Here is a 21,803-nt window from a genome sequence, read left to right as displayed (position 1 = left end):
CATAATAATCAATTCAATATATTTTTTTTTTTTTGTACAATCAATTCAATATATATTTTTTTTTTTTTTTTTGTAATGTGAAGACATTCAATTTGTTTTTCTCACCTCTACTTCAAGAACAAGCGCTCCAACTTTGGTCTCAAGTTCACGAATACGGTTATTACTGTTCTTCACCTGCACTTCCATACCCTTCATCTCCGTCAAGTGTGTCTTTAGAGTGGCGATCTCTTCTTTGTAACCTTTGATACAGTTGTTTTCATTTTTCTAAGTAGTAAAAAAACAATCTGGTTGAAGTAGTTCATATAATTATACAAGAATGAATTCATTTTAATTTCTTGGGTGTTAAAAATGTGCATTTAAAGGCACATCTTATAATGAATGTTAAGAGGCTAGTCGGTAGAATAATCTGTGCCTGTGGAAGAAAACAGTTATGACTGCTTGTTTCACTGCAATTTAATAACCAAATTACATGATTGAATGATTAATTTTTTTAAATTAAATTGCACTGTACTGATTAAAATAAATATATATCAAGTTTTGCATATGTGTCTCAAGAAAAGCATATTATACTTAATATAATCCTGCATGAACAAACATTTCTACCATGTACTAAAAATAAAACAAAACATACAAGCTCCGTAAGCTTCTGTTGGAGCGAGATGATCTTGTTTTCCAGTCCCTTGTTGAGTTTCTTCTGGTGTTCCACCGACTTGGCCTCAATCTTAAGTTTCTTGAGTTTCCTTCTAGCCAGGAAGCAACGCACAAGTCCTTGGGTAATAAGAATGCCACGCATTGCTCTCAAGAAGTGACGCCGTGTCAACCATGCTCGCACGTACTTCTGGATGATAATGGCCTGAAAAAAATTATGATTAATTGTAATTAATCATTTCTTATTAATGTATCAGGTTGACAGTATACAGATCCTATGATACATTCAGACATAATCACCCTCATATGAAAGCCTAAGATAAGTTTACAATTTATTTCTTACAACCCCACAGCTGCGAGTCCTGTCTTGGCTGGAAATTTTCAACACGCTATTTACATCTCCTTTATTTATTCCTTATCAGCCCATCTACATTACTAAAAAATAAACAAATTACCCATCTTACATGAGAATCATATGGAATCATAGTACAGTATGACTCACGAAATCGTAATGACACGATTGCAAACAAACCATACCCCGGCCGGGCTGGAGTTTTGAGACTCTCTGACCGCGGGTTCAATCCCGGCCAGGGTATGGTTTGATAGTACAGTATTTCTGTTTATGATGTAGCAAAAAATGTATACAGTATGACAATGGATTTCACTGGCTTTCAATGCTTACTGCTCTGACTCTTCGCATATGCTCGTATCTCTGTCGAGCCCATGCACCACGAGCGTGAGCCTGCAACCGAGTGACAGTGTAAACAAGACGGCGATACTGAACCCTCTTAATCCACCCTCGCACACAGGCCTGAATTTTGATAGCTGCTGCAGTTTGCCGCATGTGATGTACACGTCTGAAAAATGTTAAATTGTATCAATTTAAGACAGTAAAGATATATGCTGATCTCTTAAAAAAAATAGATACCTTAAGAAAGTATCATCACTAAACAGAAACATAAAACAAATACTAATTAAAATTTCAAACAACAGGCTACTCTATCTCTGAAAATATTTATACAGTATTACATTTACTGCATTTACAGCAAGACATATCTGTTCTCAATAAATAATTAATCTACTTATCAGTATAATTGACTCACCTTCGTGCTGCTGTGCCTCTTGAGTACCTTTGTATAGTTATTGCTGCCTTTTTCATGGTTCTGAAGCGATTGCGATGCAAGAACATTCTTACATGTTTCTGAATCATGACACCACAAGCAGATAAACGGTCTGCCCTAAGTTTCTCCATGTAGGCCACCTGACCTGCTCTGAAGAAAATCTTCGTTCGGCCAAATTTGAATTTGTCTTCATCCTGCAATATTTCAGAATTTGTAACCAAACACAACAGTCAGGCAGCTACAGTACAGTGGAACCTCGGTATATGACCAGTTCCCTACTGAAGCAAAGCTCAGCACTCAACCCAACAAATACGACCTGCCAGAACTTCACTGTACACTATTTTGCGTTTCTTTGCATTTTTTGATGTTTTTCTGAATTATTTGAATAAAGAAGTCACCATGGGGCCTACAAAGATTAGTGATAACAGCCAGCCAAACAGAAAACTGGTTGGGAAGAACTTATCCGATACTCAAATGGAGCAGCACTCGAACAGCCTTCTGGAATGAATTAAAGTCACATACCGAGGTTCCACTTTATCTCATACGTATTTTTTTTCCTTGAATAGCTACCCACTGTTCATTCACAGCTTTTAGAGCTTATAATTCTGAATTATTATACAATTACAAACTCAATTCCTGAAACACATTTTACCAGAAATTTTGGTACAAAAATTGGGAATTCAACAACTTAGCCAAAGTATTTTGTCATACACTATGATATTAATACATACACATACAGCATCTGGAAAGAATCTTTCTTGAAAAATAAAGGCTTGAGATAGCAGATAAGGTGGATAAAACTTAAGAGAGAAAGGGGGTATATGATTATGGGTGTGCAGGAAATATTTAAATCTAAGAAGTTTAACCCTTTGACTGTCGCGGTCGTATATATAAGTCTTACGAGGTACCGTGTTTGACGTATACATACTCATAAATTCTAGCGGCTTCAAATCAAGCAGGAGAAAGCTGGTAGGCCCACGTGAGAGAATGGGTCTGTGTGGTCAGTGCGCACCATATAAAAAAAATCCCGGAGCAAGCAGTGCATAATGAGAAAAAAAAAAACTCCAACCATTTTTTTTAATTAAAATGCCGACTTTGTGGTCTATTTTCGTATAGTATTTATGGTTGTATTCTCGTTTTCTTGGTTTCATTTGATAGAATGGAAAACATATTATAGAAATAGAGGTGATTTTGATTGATTTTACTATAAAAAGAACCTGGAAATGGAGCTCAAAGTAAGGGAAATGTTTGATTTTTGCCGATGTTAAAAAGTAAACAAATGATGTCATTTTCCAATAAATGTCCAACTAGCCATTCTAATATGCAGTCATGAATGGGTTGATATTATTTATACAATTATTACAGTATTGCAGTAGTCTGCATAACAATTACTCTTCTATTTTTTGCTTGACTAACAATTCAAAATAGAAAGCAAGAGTAATATCAGAGGGGCCTGGAGACATGACTGATGAACAAAGAAAATGTTATTTTAGAGCCTGGAATGTCTGCATTGTTCATTCTGGACCATATTTTGAAACTGTCATATTTTTTAATTTTCGTGAAATTGGCCAAATTGCAAATTTCTGACCACGTTATTGGGTAGTTGAAATCGGTAAATGGGCAGTTTCTTGTACTCAATCGATAGAAAAAATGGAATTCTAAAGAAATAGCTATGAGTTTGGTCAACTGGAACAATGGAATTAGCCAAAAATAGGGCTCAAAGTGAGCGAAATCACCTATTTGTAAATATCGCCGAAGTCGCTAACTTCGCGAGAGCGGAATTCCGTCAGTTTTCCATCAAATTTCGTGTTTTTGGTGTCATTACAATCGGGAAAAGATTATCTATCATTTCATAAGAAAAATTTTTTTTTTTTTTGATATTTTGCGACACCAGGAAACACCTCAGGATTGGGGGTTGCGACAGTCAAAGGGTTAAGGGCAAAGGTACTCCACACATAGAAACAGAGGAGCAGTATCTGGAAGATATATTACACAGGTGTGTGTGGAAGACAACTATGAAAAGGGACAGCACATAATGTTTTTTGTTGATACAATAATGACACAGGAATAAAATTTGAAATCCAAGAATGCAAGTTAAGCCATCAGGACAATATCAGGTATGGTTGGCAATTATAAACCTAACCAAAATGTCATCATAAGCTCCTCTTTCCTATGTGTGGGTTATTTTTGTATTAAACCTAACTGAGACAGAGGGATATTTAATTAAAGAAGATGTCATCAGAAATGAAATGGACAGTGATACTGTGGAAGCAACTCCATAGAGAGATTCAGAAGTATGCAGACATGACAGTTGCTGGTAATGTCTGTCAAAGGTTAAGAGGCTGCACTAAGAACTTAAGTCTCATCCCCCAACATTGAAACAAACAATTATGTAGTACTTACATTTATCATATTACTAATGATCTTTTCACATGTGATACACATGTCATTCCTTTTAATATCTCTGGAATTGCACAGCACTCGGTATCTACAGAAGAACTCGTTGTATGTCCACCTGCGATTAACATATAAGTAGCAGTAATTTAATAAAATAGCTTTATTTTGTATTAGTAAACAAATTTTTTTTTACCAATCTAAGTTCATAGAATGAGCTTTCAATTCTTATTTCTTCTCATTGATTCAATGAATCTAAAGGCAAATATTTATAAGAGCAATACAGCATCTACCATAAATTTTTAACACGCTTAACCATTAGAATTTTATTTGTGAAAACCTGAATGACCTTGAAGAACATGCATTCTTTTAACTGGTGCATTTTCACTAGGCACAAAAAAAATAGTTAAAGTTTCATTTGGCAATCCAAGGATACATATAAAAAGGCTCACTAAACTGTAATTAAAGTATATGTGGATATTGATAATTAAAACACAGATATTAAAATACAATAGATACTGAAGTGCACCAGAAACTACAGTGACACCCTTTCCACAAAACTATAGTGTAATGGAAACACACTCATTAATGAATCCAGATATTTTGATTCAATTTAAGAATACATTTCTAAGCATCAAAAAAGTACTGTACTCACCTAGATGGATAACCTGCAGCACTGATTCTAACTGTTTCCAACACACCACACGCCCTCAACTGTTGAATGGCTCGGGTGGGATCAAATGTGAAACTCATTTTATCATCATTAGGTTTAATGCACCTCACATAGTGAGGTGTTGTTGAGTTTAGTGTCAACATTAGTAGGTTAAGTGATTCCCGAAACTGAGAACCAACCTGTGAGAAAATAATTCTATTTAATACATTACTGCCTTCATGGGGAAGTGGAGAAGAATCCTTCCTCCATAAGCCATGTGTCATAAAAGGTGACTAAAATGCCAGGAGCAAGGGGCTAGTAACCCCGTTCTCCTGTATACAGTACTATATTTATAGAAACTTTTGTTTTTTCTTTTTAGGTCACCCTGCCTTGGTGGGATACAGACAATTTGTTGAAAAAAAATACAGGTCTCTCTCAACATTCACGTTTTCAGCTTTCACGGGCTTCACACATTCACGAATTCCCAACCGCCAAATTCCCAGCCGCCAAATCATATTCAAGTTTCCCGCCACCTGCGAGTCCCTACTACCCTCCCACCGACCCCCGCAACTGGCAGCCAGCCCTCCCACCACTCAGTGTGTGAGTGTTTTGTTTGTTCATTATTTGCTATTAAACTACAGTATAAATAATGTAAACCCATTCTTGACTGCATATTGGAATGGCTATTCGGACAGGTATTAGACGGTGACATCATGTGTTTACTCTTGAACACAGCAAAGAATCAAACATTTCTGCTACTACTAATAATAACAATAATAATAATAATAATAATAATAATAATAATAATAATAATAATAATAAAAATAATAATAATAATAATACGATATAATTGAAGAAAGAAGTTGTACAAAAATACGAGGGAGTGGTTGCCACATCGTCAGTGTGACTTTGTTCATGCTGGAGTGAACATTAGTCTCCCTGCTCTTCCAAACATTTCACAATAATTCATTGTGTTTGGTGCTTGTAGATTGAGTGTGACTGGAGTGGTAGAGGCAGTGGTTGAGGCAGCGATTGAGGCAGTGGATGAGGCTGCTGTTGAGGCAGCGGTTGAGGCAGTGGTTGAGGCAGCTGTTGAGGCAGCTGTTGAGGCAGCGATTGAGGCAGTGGGTGAGGCAGCTGTTGAGGCAGCGATTGAGGCAGTGGTTGAGGCAGCTGTTGAGGCAGCGATTGAGGCAGTGGGTGAGGCAGCTGTTGAGGCAGCGATTGAGGCAGTGGGTGAGGCAGCTGTTGAGGCAGCGATTGAGGTAGTGGGTGAGGCAGCTGTTGAGACCGATTGAGGCAGTGGTTGAGGCAGCTGTTGAGGCAGCGATTGAGGCAGTGGTTGAGGCAGCTGTTAAGGCAGCAATTGAGGCAGTGGTTGAGGCAGCTGTTGAGGCAGCGATTGAGGCAGTGGGTGAGGCAGCTGTTGAGGCAGCGATTGAGGCAGTGGTTGAGGCAGCTGTTGAGGCAGCGATTGAGGCAGTGGTTGAGGCAGCTGTTGAGGCAGCGATTGAGGCAGTGGTTGAGGCAGCTGTTAAGGCAGCGATTGAGGCAGTGGTTGAGGCAGCTGTTGAGGCAGCGATTAAGGCAGTGGGTGAGGCAGCTGTTGAGGCAGCGATTGAGGCAGTGGTTGAGGCAGCTGTTGAGGCAGCGATTGAGGCAGTGGGTGAGGCAGCTGTTGAGGCAGCGACTGAGGCAGTGGTTGAGGCAGCGATTGAGGCAGCTGTTGAGGCAGCGATTGAGGCAGCTGTTGAGGCAGCTGTTGAGGCAGCTGTTAAGGCAGCGATTAAGGCAGTGGGTGAGGCAGCTGTTGAGGCAGCGATTGAGGCAGTGGGTGAGGCAGCTGTTGAGGCAGCGATTGAGGCAGTGGTTGAGGCAGCTGTTGAGGCAGCGATTGAGGCAGTGGGTGAGGCAGCTGTTGAGGCAGTGGGTGAGGCAGCTGTTGAGGCAGCGATTGAGGTAGTGGGTGAGGCAGCTGTTGAGACCGATTGAGGCAGTGGTTGAGGCAGCTGTTGAGGCAGCGATTGAGGCAGTGGTTGAGGCAGCTGTTAAGGCAGCGATTGAGGCAGTGGTTGAGGCAGCTGTTGAGGCAGCGATTAAGGCAGTGGGTGAGGCAGCTGTTGAGGCAGCGATTGAGGCAGTGGTTGAGGCAGCTGTTGAGGCAGCGATTGAGGCAGTGGTTGAGGCAGCTGTTGAGGCAGCGATTGAGGCAGTGGTTGAGGCAGCTGTTAAGGCAGCGATTGAGGCAGTGGTTGAGGCAGCTGTTGAGGCAGCGATTAAGGCAGTGGGTGAGGCAGCTGTTGAGGCAGCGATTGAGGCAGTGGTTCAGGCAGCTGTTGAGGCAGCGATTGAGGCAGTGGGTGAGGCAGCTGTTGAGGCAGCAACTGAGGCAGTGGTTGAGGCAGCTGTTGAGGCAGCGATTGAGGCAGCTGTTGAGGCAGCTGTTAAGGCAGCGATTAAGGCAGTGGGTGAGGCAGCTGTTGAGGCAGCGATTGAGGCAGTGGTTGAGGCAGCTGTTGAGGCAGTGGTATTTAATAACATACATGTTATTAATAATAATAATACATGTTATTAATAATATGTACTATTATTATTTATAACATATATGTTATTAAATACCACTGCCTCAACTGCTGAATTATTGTGAAATGTTTGGAAGAGCAGGGAGACTAATGTTCACTCCAGCATAAACAAAGCCACACTGACGATGTGTCAACCACTCCCTCGTATTTTTGTACAATTTCCTTCTTCAATTATATCGTATTATTATTATTATTATTATTATTATTATTATTATTATTATTATTACTACTACTATTGTTATTATTAGCAGAAGCAGAAATGTTTGATTCTTTGCTGTGTTCAAGAGTAAACACATGATGTCACCATCCAATACCTTTCTGAATAGCCATTCCAATATGCAGTCATGAATGGGTTTACATTATTTATACTGTAGTTTAATAGCAAATAATGAACAAACAAAACACTCACCACACTGAGTGGTGGGAGGGCTGGCTGCCAGTTGCGGGGCTCAGAGGGAGGGTAGTAGGGATTCGCAGTGGTTGAGGAAGTGGTGGAGGCATTGATGGAGGCAGTGGAGGAGTCTGTGGTATTTAATAACATACATGTTAGTAAAACATAACATGTATATATTTAGTACAATTTATGACGTTTTCATGTATTTTATGATTGTTCATGGTTCAACAAGTTAAGGAAGCAGTATTGTATTATATTTCCCTACAATATATTGGGGCACCAAACATTCACGGTTTTTCAACATTCGCGAGGCTCTTGATCCCCTAACCCTCGCGAATGTTGAGGGAGACCTGTAAGCATATACAGTGGACCCCCGCATAACGATATTAATCCGTTCCTGAGAGCTCATTGTTATGCGAAATTATCGTTATGCGAATGAAATTTCCCCATAAGAAATAATGGAAATCAAATTAATCCTTGCAATACACCCAAAAGTATGAAAAAAAAATTTTTACCACATGAAATATACATTTTCCTACACACAAAGAGAAGGATACATGCACAATAGTAGAGTAGTACATGCACAATATATATTGTGCATGTACTACTCTACTAAATGAAGAATAAATGACACTTACCTTTATTGAAGATGCAGCAATGACTGATGAGACACTGTATCCTGGGAGTGCCTTTTCCTCCTGAGTACTGTAGATCCTGTTTGGCATTTTCTTCCAGAACAGGCCTTATCACACTGTGTATGCCACTACGATTCTTAAATCTCTCAAACCAACCTTTGCTGGCTTTAAATTCACCAATATGAGCACTAGTTCCAGGCATTTTTCCCTGTTCACCTGGGTGTTAGTCGACTGGTGTGGGTTGCATCCTGGGAGACAAGATTAAGGACCCCAATGGAAATTAGTTAGACAGTCTTCGATGACACTGACTTTTTTGGGTTATCCTGGGTGGCTAACCCTCTGGGGTTAATTGTTTCTTGGTATTCTCAATAAGCCACACCAACAACAGTGCTACAGCAGCAGCAGCAGCAGCAGCAGCTGACAGTGCTACAGCAGCAGCAGACGATGCTACAACAGTAGCAGACGGTACTACAGCAGCAGCAGATGGTGGTACAGCAGCAGCAGCAGCTGACAGTGCTACAGCAGCAGCAGCAGCAGCTGACGGTGGTACAGCAGCAGCAGCAGCTGATGGTGCTACAGCAGCAGCAGCAGCTGATGGTGCTACAGCAGCAGCAGCAGCTGATGGTGCTACAGCAGCAGCAGCAGCTGATGGTGCTACAGCAGCAGCAGCAGCTGACAGTGCTACAGCAGCAGCAGACGATGCTACAGCAGCAGCAGACGATGCTACAGCAGCAGCAGACGATGCTACAGCAGCAGCAGACGATACTACAGCAGCAGCAGCAGCTGACGGTGGTACAGCAGCAGCAGCAGCTGACAGTGCTACAGCAACAGCAGCAGCTGACAGTGCTACAGCAGCAGCAGCAGCAGCAGCAGCAGCAGCTGACAGTGCTACAGCAGCAGCAGCAGCAGCAGCAGCAGCAGCTGACAGTGCTACAGCAGCAGCAGCTGACGGTGGTACAGCAGCAGCAGCAGACGGTGGTACAGCAGCAGCAGCTGACGGTGCTACAGCAGCAGCAGCAGCTGACAGTGCTACAGCAGCAGCAGCAGCAGCTGACAGTGCTACAGCAGCAGCAGCTGACAGTGCTACAGCAGCAGCAGCAGCTGACGGTGCTACAGCAGCAGCAGCAGCTGACGGTGCTACAGCAGCAGCAGCAACTGACGGTGCTACAGCAGCAGCAGCAGCAGCTGACGGTGCTACAGCAGCAGCAGCATCAGCAGTTGACCATGGTACCACAGTATTTCGATAATATTTCTCACCCTTTTTACCACAGGGTTGGCACTAGAAGCTTTCTTGGGACCCATGGTCACTTATTTTGGTTGATCAGGCTCTGATCCACCAGGAGGCCTGGTCACAGACCGGGCCACGGGGGCGTTGACCCCCGGAACTCTCTCCAGGTAAACTCTCTCTCTCCAGGTAAACCAAAAACGCTGTAATAATATGAAATGTTCCGATTGTATGCTTGGATGTTACCGCGGAGGCTGGCTTGTAAACAATGCCACCGGCGGAACATGTGAGGCTGGCTCAGGCCACACATTAGATGCATCTCGGACGAATAGTGTCGAGCGGGTTTTTTAGCGGTATGCGAGGCAAAATTTTAAGTGATAAAATGTATCGGTATGCGGATTTAACGTTATGTGATGCCAACGGTATGCAGGGGTCCACTGTATATATATACACATGTGGACCCAGTAACCCCTTCTCCTGTATAAATTACTAAATTTAAAAAGAGAAACTTCCATTTTTCTTTTTGGGTCACCCTGCCTTGGTGGGATATTGCCGGTTTGTTGAAAAAAAAAATGTACACTTTCTTCTTTCAACACACCGGCCGTATCCCACCAAGGCAGGGTGGCCCAAAAAGAAAAACAAAAGTTTCTCTTTTTAAAGTTAGTAATTTATACAGGAGAAGGGGTTACTAGGCCCTTGAAAAATATACACATGTATTACTATATACTATACATCATAAATCATTCGTGACTATGCTATGTCATCTAATCTCATATTCATGAAAAATACACATTATATGTTAAACTGATAAGTGGCACAAGTAGAAATAACAAAAATGGATACTCAATACTCACAGTTTTCTTCATTTGTTTTGATTTAGACTGTGTTGGGCCAATGGGTAAGACTTTGACTCTGGTGGGAGCATGTTGCTCCTTCTCCATAAACAGGGCATGTACTAAATTAATCTGTTGAGTTACATAAAATCATTAAAGAGGAAATTTGGTTTAAAATAATTCAATAAAACAAATAATATTTTTCATATGTATCAATAACGCTTAAACAATCTTTATCCATTTCTGAAAAAAGTTAATATAAAAACCTATATTTATTAATGAATTATTTATTGAGTGAGGCTCTACAAACTTGAAAGTAAATGCTTCATTATGGAGTACAATGAAGAAGCCTTTTATCAGACAGAAGCTACTTCAAAAAGCTGTTTAACCAACTTGTTAAAATATATTAAATCCTTGATTTAATTAACCACATTTAGCAAATTATGGACTTAACAGATAATCTACTGTGTACAGTGATTTTGAAAACAATAGACTAAGTCCCCTGGGTACAGACTTGTCTGGTATTGCTATATAATCACAGCAAAACTTCATCTAAAAAAAGTATTGTATATAAAATTACTCAACCATACATTTAACCCCTTTATTTTTAACGGTTATTAAATAATATCTGTGAACTGTGTAAAATGGTACTGCATTATGTATACAGCAGGGTACTGAAGTACTTTTTTTTTTTCGGGGAGGGGGGGAATTATTTTTCAATGTTGCTCAAGATTACTGAACAACTGGCATTTACAGACATTATGGTCACCCCTCCACCCCCATTAGTCCATTAACTCGAAGTTAACTATACTGTAAATTCTTTTAAATACTGCCATTTGTTTTTATATATAATACAAACTAAAATTTGACTACAATTACTCAAATACTGAAATAACCAATGTATTTTGAGTTCACTGACCTGACTAGATTTGAGAATGTTAATCTGCTCCTCGGACACTGTGTCCCGGTTCTTCTCAAGGAAGCCAGCACATTCGTAGCCAACCTTGTCAGCAAAATGTGCTATGAGAAAATTAGTATTGGATAAGCGAGGTTTACTAAAATGGTCCCATTTCTTACACTTTGAATACAATTTCTCTACCCACGACTGGTCAGAACCCTTTGGCATCTGAAATAAAAAATAATTTATTAGTAAAAAATATAGTAAAAGCATGTTATCCCAGCAGGGTTATCATAAAATTCAATAAACTATATGACAATATTTTTGTAAAGAACCATTAAACACAGAACTGAGAATATATACTAAAATGAATGTTAACTGCTAATTTATTTTTTTAACATGCTGGCCTTTAAATTTTAAAGAAGTGTGTCTGATGTCTTACTTTACACTCTTCATCCAACAGGTCGAGGATTCCCAGCTTACTCTCGATGAGATCAATACAAGGTTGATTATCATAGAAGTTTATGAACTCCCATTCGATCTGCTCCTTAACATATTCCTCTTGTTCTAACTTGAACACATGCTGAAGAAATATATTATCCTGCTATTAAGATTTGATACTTATGAATTATCTAAAATGATGATGCGATATTACCGACTAATAAAAAAATTATCAAAGTATTGTTACCTTGGTTTTTAATGTAATATTCAGTGTAACATACAGACAAATACTTTCCTGTATCACATGGCAAGATTCCAAGCAACACACACCCATACTAAAGTTTAAATTTACTCAACATACAAAATATTAACACTTAATAGGGGCCTTAGTATGTATATAGGGGACACTCAATACAACTATTAACCAAGTAGCTATAACTCTTCTTGGAGAGCTGTAACAGATTGCAGACATAATACAAGTAACAAGCATCTCTAATATCCCACTTTCAAGACTCAATCTGCTTAAAACTCCATACAAACAAAGGGTCCCTAAAATGTAACATACAGTAGAAGGTTCCTAGAATTTCCTTTCTATCAAGTGATTCAAAAATAGTTAAAAAAATCTCTCAAACTGAATGAAAAATTACACAGACTGAATATGTTATATATATCTAATACAACCTATTTATCCAATGTTCCAATCATCATACATACTCATGCACTTGCTGTTACCACTATATTTCTACCCCCAAATAACAACTAAAACTGTCAAATATAACTTTTATTACTATTTCTCCATATTACATAGCTGTTGCAATATATAGCTTATTGTTACTTACAATTACCATTACATTTAACCCTTTCAGGGTTTTGGCTGTACTAGTACGGCTTACGCACCAGGGTTTTTGACGTACTAGTACACCTAAATTCTAGCGCCCTCCAATCTAGAGAGAGAAAGCTGGTAGGCCTACATATGAAAGAATGGGTCTATGTGGTCAGTGTGCGTGGTATTAAAAAAAATCCTGCAGCACACAGTGCGTAATGAGAAAAAAAAAAAACGGACCATGTTTTTGGAATAAAACAGCGACTTTGCATTGTATTTTCGTATGGTATTTATTGTTGTATTCTAGTTTTCCTAGCCTCATTTTATAGAATGAAAGACATATTACAGAAATTGAGATGATTTTGACTGGTTTTACAAAGAAAACTACCTCGAAATTGCGCTCTAAGTAGCAGAAATGTTCGATTTTTACCCAAGTTCAAAAGTAAACAAATCATGCTATGCGTCCAATACACGTCAACTGGTGAGTCTAATATTCTTTCACAAGTGTGCTGATAATATTTATACCATTTCTGCACCAATGCAGTAGTCTGCATAACAGTAAATCTTTTATTTTTTTGAGAATAAAAATTCAAAGTGGAAAGCAAAAGAATGTAAGAGGGGCATGGGGACGTGACTAATGAACAGAGGAAATGTTATTTTAGTGTTAGGAATGTCTTTCTTGTTTATTCTGGACCCTATTCGAAAATTGGCATCTTTTGAAATTTGTGTGAAATTGGCAAAATTACTAAATTCTGACCACTGTATTGGATAGTTGAAATCAGTAAATGGGTGGTTTCTTGTACTCATTCAATAGAAAAAATGGAGTTCTAGAGAAATACTGTAGTTATGATTTTTGTCGACAAGTACACTGGAATTGGCCAAAAATAGGACACAAAGTGGACAAAATTGCCGATGCGTAAACATCATCGAGACCACTAACTTCATGAGAGCATAATTCCTTAAATTTTCCATCAAATTTCATACTTTTGGTGTCATTATGATCGGGAAAAGATTCTCTATCTTTTCATAAGAAAAAATAATTTTTTTTTTTTTTTTGGAATTTGGCCGACCCTGAGAACAAGTCTCTGAGAGGGCCTGTCAGCCCTGAAAGGGTTAATAATCGTATATTCAGACAGCTTAAATGTACTAAACTTTGCATTCAAATCAGCTAACTTCATCTATACAACTATATAATATCAAGTAGTTTTTCGTTTTAGTTTTAGTCTGGCCAAAATTTTCTGTATAACCAGAGGTTTTTCAAAAATTTATAAAATAAAAGTCACTTACTTTTGAAAGAAATACAGTTTGTACATACTGAAAATAACACTTGTTTCTTTGTCCGCCTGAACTTTGCTTCCAATTATACCATTACCTGGTAACAGTAAACTCAGTAACAGTGAGCCCAGTAACAGTAAACCTGATGACAGTAAACGCAGTAACAGTAAACGCAGTAACAGTAAACGCAGTAACAGCTCACCTGATTGAACTGTTGCTGCAGCTTTTCATTTGCATAATTAATGCAAAATTGTTCAAAGCTATTGGTTTCAAAGGTCTCAAAACCATAGATATCAAGAACCCCAATAAATCTGAAAAGAGAGAGAGTAGCATTATTTAAAGAGTGCATCTGGGATGCAGTTGCCTCATTACTACGGGGATGGGGATAAAGTGTCATACAGAACAGAGCTAAAGTTACATCATCAGACCTGACAACACCAAGACAATGAAGCAGTAATTATGACAACAGACATTAACACAAATAAATGACACTGCACAATTATCTCCATAGAAAAGAGTACAGGAGGGCCCAGCTTATACAACAGGTTAGATTCTGGGCTACTGCTGTAAAGTAAAAATTGCTGTAAAGTAAAACATATGTTTTTTAATTTTCAAATGCATATAAAAGCTTGATAACATGTTTACACTATCATATATTAAGTGAGCAACAGAGCTAGGCCTTAAAAAATACATACACAGTACACACATTACTTACTTTAAAATATTTTCAGCCTTAGCTTATAGCGAGTGGCGAATATATTTATAGTAGGAAGTCTGAATAAATGAAGAATGGGTATAATTGAAAACTGTTGTATCAGTGAAATGATGTAAAGCAAAGCACTGTAAAGTGGAACCCTCCCATAGTTTCTATCTGTTTATTTATATGTAAATCTGACACAGTGGTAGCCATATTATCATCATCTTCATGGAGAAGCACTAATATGAAGACACCCTGTAGTACAGATGACTCAAACATGAGAAAGCTTCTTTTGAGTAAATGTGCAAGTTTATAATTAGCACACTAGTGTTGATTATTATTGATACTATGCAATGGGAAGTTAGTATAGGCAGTGTGATACTGCCACTTACCATGGTGCCTATTATAATAGGTTATGAATATGACAAGTGTATTCGACTCCAGAGGTGATACACACACTACAGTATATTTCAACATTATCTCCCATGTCCTCACCATCAATTCCTGATGAGCCTTAAGTCACACAACATTCATAAACACTATCACCATGTACCATTCATGTATTTGGTATAGGACAAGCATCACATTTTTTGAAAAGCATTTTTTTATATCTTAATTTTGTCAAAAGGGTTTAAATACGATAATGTTGATTCCTTTATCAAACAAAAAGGGTGAGGTCCCCTCTAGTGCATTTAAGGAGAGCCACAGTATAATTAAAATGACAAATCCATACTCTTCTAAATACAGAAAACAATTTATGAAGGAATTTTGTTTCTCTTTTTAAGCACCAATAAAAACATCTACATAACATAAGATTTTATTCATGTGTGTTGACAAGTTCAAGCCTGTGTATCTTATGATCCTAGAATTACTAGTTCAACACCTTAACTTACTGCGTCACAGAAGCTGGGCTAGAAATTCTTGGATTGCTAGACAGTAAGTTCAAACCTTATCACTCCATTTGTATAAATGTTTATTATGAATTTTCAAGACAAGTTTTTGTTTTCTGTGTATTTACAAGCTCTTACCTAGAAGGTTTGGCTGTAGCAGCAAAGCACTTGTTGATCTGCTTCACAATCCAGTCAAATAATTTAGCGTAAATGTGTTTGGCTAATGCATCTCTTGAAAATGTTGCCTGAAAATGCAAGAATCATGATAATAATTTTTTATATTCTAACTAAAATTTTCTTAAATGTTCTATGATAAAATACTAAAAGTTAGGCCTCCATTAAACAGGCCAACAAGCTGATAAATATTTTAACCTCAAATAAACTTTTGAAAAAAAAAAAAAAAAAAAAAATAAGAAAGCTTAGCAACTAAACAGAATTTTGTAATTGCCTTTACCCAGACGTATTCATATTCTGCTGGTTTATTGAACATCTATATTTTTCTGTTTTATTTATGCCTCACCTTGTATACAACTACAGTAGCAACCACAATTCTGCTCATACATATCACTACTGTAGTAACCATTTTTAACACTGGCTTTATCCCACCGAGGTAGAGAGAAAAGAAAGCATTCACCATTATTCATTCAATTGCTGTCTTGCCAAAAGCATGCTGACATCACAGCTCTGGCAAGACAATGATTCAATGAATGATGGTGAATGAGTTGCCTCAAGTTTTTGGATTACCCTACCTCAGTGAGAGATGGTTGGTGTTAAACAAAATGGTTCCTAAGTAGTTGTATGTGGTAATGATCATTTTTCTAATTATGCCATCCTCTTCCTCCTATATAGACTAGGAAGAGCTGTTTCAGTAGTGACAGCAAAAACATGTGCAACATTTCATTGAAGAATTAATGAAAACAAATTATGAAAAAAAGATATTGAAAATAACCTCTAGGGTGTCTGACAATGCAGATATTTTGGTAATTATAACATCTTAAGGTGCATAACAAAGATGATAAACAACCAACCTCAGAAAATGTCATGGGCTTTGTGAAGATTTCTCTACCACTGACAATTTTACGATTACACAGCCACATGCGAATGTCCTCCTTTGGAATACCCAGTAGTTCTGCAACTATGTGAAGTGACTTGTCACTTTTCTGCAGATGAAAAACATTTGCAGCACATCAAGATTTAACAAAATTTACCTTTGTCTCTTGTATCCAAACACATACAAGAGCACATAGTTTGATTCGTGTACAGGCGGCTTCCAACTTATACAAATGAGGAAGGAGCACTGCAACAGGCCTACTGGCCCATGCTAAGAGGGTTTAACTCTCACCCACCTACTTATGTACTTGTCTAACCTATTTTTAAAGCTACAAAAGATTTTAGCTTTAATGATGCTACTTGGGAGTTTGTTCCACTCAACCACAACTATGTACAGTGGAACCTTAAATATCGAACTTTCTTTGGTCCAGAAGGCTGTTTGAGTGCCTTTACCGAATTAATTTATTCCCATGAGGAATAATGTAAATTAGGTTAGTCCATTTCAGACCCTCAAAAATACACTTATAAAAGCACTTACAAAAATACACTTACATAATTGGTTGTGTTGGGAGCAGCTCGATTTTTGAGGTTCCACTGTATTACCAAACCAATGCTTTCCTATATTCTTACTAAATCTAATATTTTCCAAGTTGAACCAATTATTGCGAGTCCTGTCTAGGTTAGTTATTTTTGGCACGTTATTTACATTCTTTCAATGCACCAGCCGTATCCCACTGAAGAAGGGTTTCCTAACAAAAAAAAAAAATTTATTCCTTCTTTGCATTTATACACCTCAATCATATACCCCCTGATTCTATGCCTTTCTAAAGAATGCAGATACAGTCTCCTCATTCTATCCTCATGGGAATGATTTCCGATACATGGGATTAACTTCGTCATCCTTCTTTCTACATTTTCCAGCACATTTATGTCCCTCTTATAATATAGTCACAGAACTGTGCAGCATAATCTAAATGAGGCCTAACCAAAACTTACAATTTTTACAGCTACCATCCCCAGTACAAATACATACGTGTGAAAAACAACCATTGTTCGTAGTACTGTTTTCTACACAATTATTTTTTCACACAACGGCTGTTTCCCACCAAGGCAGGGTGACCCGAAAAGAAAGAAAAAACTTTCATCATTCAACACTTTCACCATTCTATACAAATATGTTTGTAAATTAAAACTTCAGAACTGCAGATCACTTGTAAATATGAAGCCTCCTGTACTATAACAAACAGTGGTACAATGAGAAACTTCTTACATCAATAGTAGAAGAATCACCATCATCTTCTTTAAGCGTTACATTTCCTAGATGCAATATTCCGGCGAGAATTCTAAACATCTGTTCTTGTGTTGCCTCATTAATTCCTAAAAGGGAGAAAGCTCGACACGTTTCCAGAAAGTCTGCAGCATCATCCACACCATCAATGTGAGGGCTGTGGCCTTGGTTAAGGTAATGGAAATTGTCTTGATGGCCTGAGAAAGATATAGCACTGTTACTAACACTTTGTGGCAAGCAAGAAAAATGCATCTACGAAAGCATCATCCACTTACCCTCTCAAAAGTTCAGGTTCAGTGAAAGCAGCTCAAGCAAAGATAGAAATTTTTCCATATGAAATTCATCAAGTGCAGTATTAAAAACACAGTTTTAAGATTGTGCTCAGTTATATTTTATTTATCCATAAGTATGTAATCATTATTAATTATAACCAATGAGAACAATTAGAAGTTAAAGAACAGTTAGTAGGCAGAAGAACTTGAAAATTCTAATCAGACTAAACTGATAACTGATAAAAATATCCCAAATCTCCTTAACACCAATAGCCAGAAAATATAAGCAATGAACAAAAGCAAAAGTGCACACCTGACTGGCAAAACAAGAAAAAGCTAGTCAATTAGATAAGTAGTTTTGGCCTTCCACCAAATATATATGACTATCAGCAAAAAAGGGAGTACTTCTAAGGACTCAGCATCCAAATTTTTAAAAACATTCCATAATAAAGTCTGCAATAGCAAAAATGTCAAACATGAGAGAAATATTTTAATATACAATATGTACAAAAATTATCACAGGTCTGTAATAAAAAAAAAAAAATATTTACTCAACTATAATTCTTTCCATTTAAAAATACAGCATTATGACAAAAAAAAACTTTCTGGTCCGGAAATTTAAAATACATCTTGCAGGTTTATCAGTTTTTATAATGATTATAATTATTGGGCATGAAAGACTGATTATTCTGCTGAGGTTTAGTTCTCTTATCTGCCAATCTTAGTGGCTGTTTAAGAGTGTACAGTATAATAGCAAAGCTCTTAAATCTATCTAATATTGACAAAGACTGGAAGAGTATGTCACTCATGAGACACAAGTACTTCAGTATTAAGCACAGTATCTATAAAAATGATTCAGTAATATTGCAAAACAAAGTATTTATGAAATGTTGCAAGCTTTAGGACTATCAAATATTTACAAGAGAGATGGTAAGACTTCTGCACATCAGAGATTGAGGAGTTCACCTTTCTGCTGTTTAAAGATGTTCTACACTGACTGCCTGGCCTGGGACCAGGCTTCCCTGATCACCACAAAATCAGTCAGACAACTGGTGGTTGCAGCCTACACATACATCTCAAACTATAATCTAGCACAGGTAAACCTGTCATATTTCTTCAGCAAACATTCGTCTAAAATGCCTTGGTTCCTCTTATCAAGTTCATCTTTTATCTATCATATCTCTCAGGCACGCTCTTCTACTGGCTATGGATCAGAGACCTAAAATTCAATCATTTTTACGTATTGCTTATTAGGTAGAGGATCTACATTTCAGAGAGTACTTTAAGGGGGTTCCAGTAATTTGGATGCTTTACTGTGTCTATGGCGAGGTAAAATATCTAAAACATCTAGTTAGGCTATCTCGGCTGCTTTGAAATAGATATTAACATAAAACAGTACAGTATTCTAAATGACAGCACAAGTGCCTTAACAAGTGTCATTAGTGTGGCTCTGCAAGTTTTGAATGTTCTCATAATAAATAACACTTCCCTAGCTAAAACTATCCTTGAATGGCGTTGTGATTTATCAGTATCGGTTAAATACTTAAGGCTCTGTCATAAATAAAGGTGAAATGTACTTCCTATATCAGATGGGGGCTCTCTTCATCCTTTAGATACCCAGTTTCTTAACAAACCTGATCTACCATAACAATATAGTCTGCTATACCGTCCAATCTATTACTATCTTCCTGTAACTCACTCTTGGTAATTGCTGCAATAGCTGTTCCCTTTACTGATTCACCAAAACACACACTTACTGTATACCTGGAGTTTACCTGGAGAGAGTTCCGGGGGTCAACGCCCCCACGGCCCGGTCTGTAACATGCTGAATCACTCATTATATACAGCATATCTAATTTATCTAAAGCAACAAAAATATTCAGCTAAATGCCTTAAATTTTTTTCTGCAGGTATTTAAAATTTAAATACCAAATTCACTTGTGTGGTAGCCAGATCCTGAACAAGAGAACAGCACTTCCAAGTCATTATAATGCAAAAGGTGCTGCACTTAAAACATTCCATGGCAAGTAATGAACATGCCATCTACTATTTCCTTTCAACAAGATACTCCTCCACCATCAAACTCTCTTCATATAAGCATTGATAAGCATACTGTAGCACACTGGCCATTCACTCGTGTGCTTTAGTGTCCTCTTCAAAATTTTGTGTTGACACAGGGTACTGTTACACACAAGCTTAGAATAAAGCAATATTTTCCTGGATGCCAGTGTATCACCCAAGTGTTCAACAAACACCAAAATAGTAAAGGAATCTTAGCAATGTATCTAGTAAATTACATATGCAATTTGTCTCTTCATAGGCAGGTAAAAATTTAGCAGATACAATGAATGCCAATAAGAGTCTAGCAAGGTGCACAGCAAATCAACATGCTAGTTAAGCAAAGCATGATGGTCTGGCAGCATCACCACACACTCAGCGCTCACTGAACCACACCCTTGCGGGTCTTGGATGACTGTTTGGGAGCCTCCTGTAGTCCTTGATTCAGGTAGTGAAAACTTTCCGGAGGGCCTAAAGGAGAAGGCACTGCATGTAACCAACTTGAATCATAAAATAGGTAAAATTAAGGAGGAACACCAGCCACAGTGTGTGCTACATAGTTGGTATGTAACACTGAGATATAAAAAACAAAAATATCTACTTACCCTTAGTTTTAAGATAAAATATAATTTTATATTTACATAACTGAATAGTAACTAAAAGCACAACAGTTATTCAGTGCATGTAATAAAGATAAACAGTTTAAGCCTCAAAAATATTACAAGTAACAGGACTTTTCAAATTTACAACATATTTCAGAGGTATTTGGCCTACATCCTGCAAATTATCATCTGAACCTCAGCCCATCTATTATACTCTATTCATTTTTTATCATCAACACTGAAAACATAAAAAGTAACAGAATCATATATTTTTCAACCATATTGGCCATCACCTACCAAGGTAGGTAGTGGAGAAGAAAAAAAAATCACCACCACTCATTCAAAAGCAGTTTTGACAGAAGTGCACAGACATCACATGTCAAGAAACCCTTTGAACTTTAACATCTTCCTCCCTCCCTCCTCCAGAGTGCAGACACTGTACTTCCACCTGTCCCATCCTGAGTCATTATCAAGCCATGAGTGAATAATGGCCTAGGATGAATTGAATTATAGTTCATTTTTTATCTTCAGTTAGTGGGTTAACAGCAAACTGTTCAGATCATCCTACTGTGACACACTTCTGGAACTGCAACTAAGAACTGACTCTTTTAGTTACATCTATATTTTGGCCTATTCAGTGGCTTATCTTATAAAGTACTGTACTATTAAATACTAATTTTAAATCTTCTCTCAAGTAGTTCCTAATACCTTATATTTCTTACCAATTTTACTTGTTATTTCCATAGATTTCCCAAGACAATATCCAAGTAACGATCAGGCAGAAGCCAAGGGGTCCACAAGGCTACTGGATAATGCAAATACGTATGTATATGGCTCCAGGTCAAACCTGACTTATGGGGAACCTTTTTCTGAGTTCCGTGTTTCATTAAGACAATACACAAATGCAAAAGTTCTCGATTCATAAATGTTTCACGATGCCCACATATTCCTCTCATGAAGAGATTAAAATTAACAGAGCCAGATTTAAGGGGGTGGAAAATTAACAGAGCCAGATTTAAGGGGGT

The 21,803-nt window shown here is 37.8% G+C and overlaps 1 protein-coding gene across 1 annotated transcript in view; it reads right to left on the bottom strand.

Moving 5' to 3' along the window:
• didum (dilute class unconventional myosin) overlaps nucleotides 1-21,803 on the bottom strand; it is a gene marked incomplete at its 3' end in the record, with an annotated part of 67,195 nt that overhangs the window by 14,771 nt on the left and 30,621 nt on the right. The window contains 14 exon segments of the mRNA XM_070096991.1: nucleotides 106-264; nucleotides 632-853; nucleotides 1,331-1,505; nucleotides 1,752-1,963; nucleotides 4,173-4,284; nucleotides 4,819-5,015; nucleotides 10,506-10,616; nucleotides 11,404-11,610; nucleotides 11,825-11,965; nucleotides 14,124-14,232; nucleotides 15,647-15,753; nucleotides 16,537-16,668; nucleotides 17,829-18,043; nucleotides 20,573-20,647. Of these exon segments, the coding sequence (XP_069953092.1) occupies nucleotides 106-264; nucleotides 632-853; nucleotides 1,331-1,505; nucleotides 1,752-1,963; nucleotides 4,173-4,284; nucleotides 4,819-5,015; nucleotides 10,506-10,616; nucleotides 11,404-11,610; nucleotides 11,825-11,965; nucleotides 14,124-14,232; nucleotides 15,647-15,753; nucleotides 16,537-16,668; nucleotides 17,829-18,043; nucleotides 20,573-20,647 (2,174 nt within the window).

The sequence above is a fragment of the Cherax quadricarinatus genome, chromosome 56, assembly GCF_038502225.1.
Source record: "Cherax quadricarinatus isolate ZL_2023a chromosome 56, ASM3850222v1, whole genome shotgun sequence".
Classification (NCBI taxonomy): domain Eukaryota; kingdom Metazoa; phylum Arthropoda; class Malacostraca; order Decapoda; family Parastacidae; genus Cherax; species Cherax quadricarinatus.
This window is presented reverse-complemented; position numbering and strand designations above follow the sequence as displayed.